This window comes from Cebus imitator, unplaced genomic scaffold (genome assembly GCF_001604975.1).
Source record: "Cebus imitator isolate Cc_AM_T3 unplaced genomic scaffold, Cebus_imitator-1.0 Scaffold733, whole genome shotgun sequence".
Classification (NCBI taxonomy): domain Eukaryota; kingdom Metazoa; phylum Chordata; class Mammalia; order Primates; family Cebidae; genus Cebus; species Cebus imitator.
In genome coordinates, this window is record NW_016108048.1 from 375,052 (window position 1) to 377,806 (window position 2,755).

Consider the following 2,755-nt stretch of genomic DNA (forward strand, 5'->3'; position numbering starts at 1 on the left):
CAAGAGATTCAGTTTCTCTGCATCCTCCCCAACACTTGTTATTTTTTTGTTCTTCTGATAGTGGCCATCATCATGGGCGTGAGATGATATCTCATTATGGTTTTGATTTGCATTTCCCTAATAATTAGCAATGTTAAGCATCTTTTCATATTCTTATTGCCCATTTGTATATCTTCTTTGGAGAAATGTCTATGCAAGTCCTTTGCCCATTTTTTAAAATTGAGTTATTTGGTTTTCTTGTTGTTGAGTTACAGAAGTTCCTCATATATTCTAGATTTGGGCTCTTTATAAGATATATGATTTGCAATTATTTTCTCTCACTCTAGAGCTTGCCTTTTCACTTTGTTGATTGCTTCCTTTGACACACAGAAAGTTTTAAGTCTGATGTAGTCCCATTTCCTTCCTAACCATCTTTAAGTATACAGTTCAGTAATGTTAAGTATATTCATCCAACCCTATCTTGCAGACCAGATGGATAACATATTAATGAAAGAAATACTAACAGTTATTGAGGCAACATTGAGTCTGAACATAGGCTTAGAGGCATTTGGAAACATTCCAAGATAAGCAACAGCAACAGGGACATCTAGAGTTTAGCCTATCTGACAAGTTTCTCTCCCTATGACCATAACAAAAGTCTTCTAAACTACTGTATAAACTGAGAGATTTAAGTTGATCACCTGCCTTGCAAAGAACCTTGACTAATGGGTAAATAAAGTTCAGACAGTTTTAAAGTTCAGACAGGATACCTTTTTTACTGTAGAAAAGATTATCATTATATACTATGTAACGGTGTGCAAATAATACAAAATAATATTATAAACTATAGGCTATTAGATTACTAGACCGTTGAAAAATATTTCTGGAAATGTACAATGAAAGAATTCTAAGTTCTAGGTACTTTTAGCATTTTCTTTTTTCTTTCTTTCTTTTTTTTTTTTTTTATTAGACATGATGGAGTCTCACTCTGTCACCTAGGCTAGAGTGCATGGTACTATCTTGGCTCACTGTAACTTCCACCTCCTGGGTTCAAGCGATCCTCTAGCCTCAGCTTCCTGAGTAGCTGGAATTACAGATGTCTACCACCATGCCCAGCTAATTTTTGTATTTTTAGTATAGACAGTGTATCATCATGTTGGCCAGGCTGGTCTCGAACTCTTGACCTCAAGTAATCCACCCGCCTCAGCCTTCCAAAGTGCTGGGATTACAGGCATGAGCCACCGCACTTGGCCAAGCATTTTCTTTAAAATGTTCTGCATGTATTTTCTATATGATCAGACCTTTAAGTAAAATATCTGATCTTCAGAAGTGCAAAGGTATTTCTGGATATAGGAAAAGTCCTTGTTTTTTTCTACATCGTAAATTGATAGTAAGTAAACATATCATGTCCTTATAACAATTAAAGACTGGGGCAAATATACTCATTGAGAAGCCCTTATGAAAGAATACACATTCATGTTATGAAATAAAATACGCCTAAACCATGACTCATGTTCAGCCAGGAAGCACCAGTCTGGGCCCACAGGCTGTTTCTGAAAGGCCTGAGTTCTGGTCAATGTCTATGCCTTACCACTTGTTAAAAATTTTGATTATAATCCCTACATATAGCACTATAGAACCACTAATGGATAAACATAAAAAGATAGCTCAAAAATGTCAGATATAAAAAGATATTACAAGCGGGGCCAGGTGGTCAGCACCTGTAGCCCCAGCTACTGCAGAGGCTAAGGCAGGAGGACTGCTTAAGCCTAGGAGTTCAAGGCTGCAGTGAGCTGTCATTGGGCCACTGCATTCTAGCCTGGGCAACAAAGTGAGACCAAAAAAGGCATTACAATTACCAACAGGTAGCTGTAAGAGAAACTTGTGTCTCTTGCTGGTACCGAATAGCTTTGCTCAAAGACTGATGAAGCACTCACATGCTAAGAAATGCACATTTGTAAATATTATCAAATGCAGGTATTTAGAATAGTCTAGTTAACAATTTTTAGTAAGCTAGTGTATATTAAAGCAAAGGCAAAATACTGCCTAGGTATGAACGTTTTAGGGGGTTGCTTGGCTGGTCGCCGGCTTGGGTTTCGCTTGTATGTTCAGCACATAATCGTGCTGGAAGGATGAACGGACAGTGCGATTCATCAGTGGCTGAAGGGGGCGGAAGTTGTCCACCATTCTTTTCTCCTTCTCCCCCTCGGAAGTGAAAAGCAGGGTCCGAAATTGCTCAAGCTAGAAGTAGAAACAGAAAGCATGAATAATTTCAATAGAAAACCTGCTTTACCTCGTGAATAAATTACTTTCGTTTTTACAATTCTGAAGCATTTGTCTCAAATTAGATACAGAAGGAGAAGTTATTTCTGGGTAAGAATGCCTTTACCACTTGTCGGGAATAAAATGCCCGGTGTTGGTGATGATCCTGATGTTGGTCCTATGGGAAGGAGGGCAGCTGGAGGTGCTGAAACCAGGAGGGCACTTGGGATCTAAAGACCTGAGGCAAAGGCCCTGTCCCTACATATTATCCATTTACCAAGGATGAGTTCATTCACCTCATTCATTCTCAAGAACCTGCTTTTCAAATGAGCAAAATAACCAGCTTACAGAATGAGAAAGGAAAGGCCTGATGCACATACTAAAAACACCAAAAATAAGTAGGTTTAAAAAAAAATTTAACTGACTCATTAACATAAAACTTGTATTATTGATTGCTCACTGCACCTGGGTAGTGTTGGCAAAGCAATGCATACTGATGTCTTTTTTTTTTTTT

At 38.2% G+C, this 2,755-nt stretch overlaps 1 protein-coding gene across 2 annotated transcripts in view; it reads right to left on the bottom strand.

The window, feature by feature from the left end:
- Positions 1-1,130: 1,130 nt before the first annotated feature.
- Positions 1,131-2,755, bottom strand: part of LOC108296712 (carbonic anhydrase 5B, mitochondrial) — a 40,977-nt gene continuing 39,352 nt past the window's right edge. For both annotated transcript variants that reach the window (XM_017519286.2, XM_017519289.2), the window contains one exon: positions 1,131-2,220. In XM_017519286.2, coding sequence (XP_017374775.1) covers positions 2,041-2,220 — 180 coding nt within the window. In that variant the 3' untranslated portion in view covers positions 1,131-2,040. The remainder of the gene's footprint in view (positions 2,221-2,755) is intronic.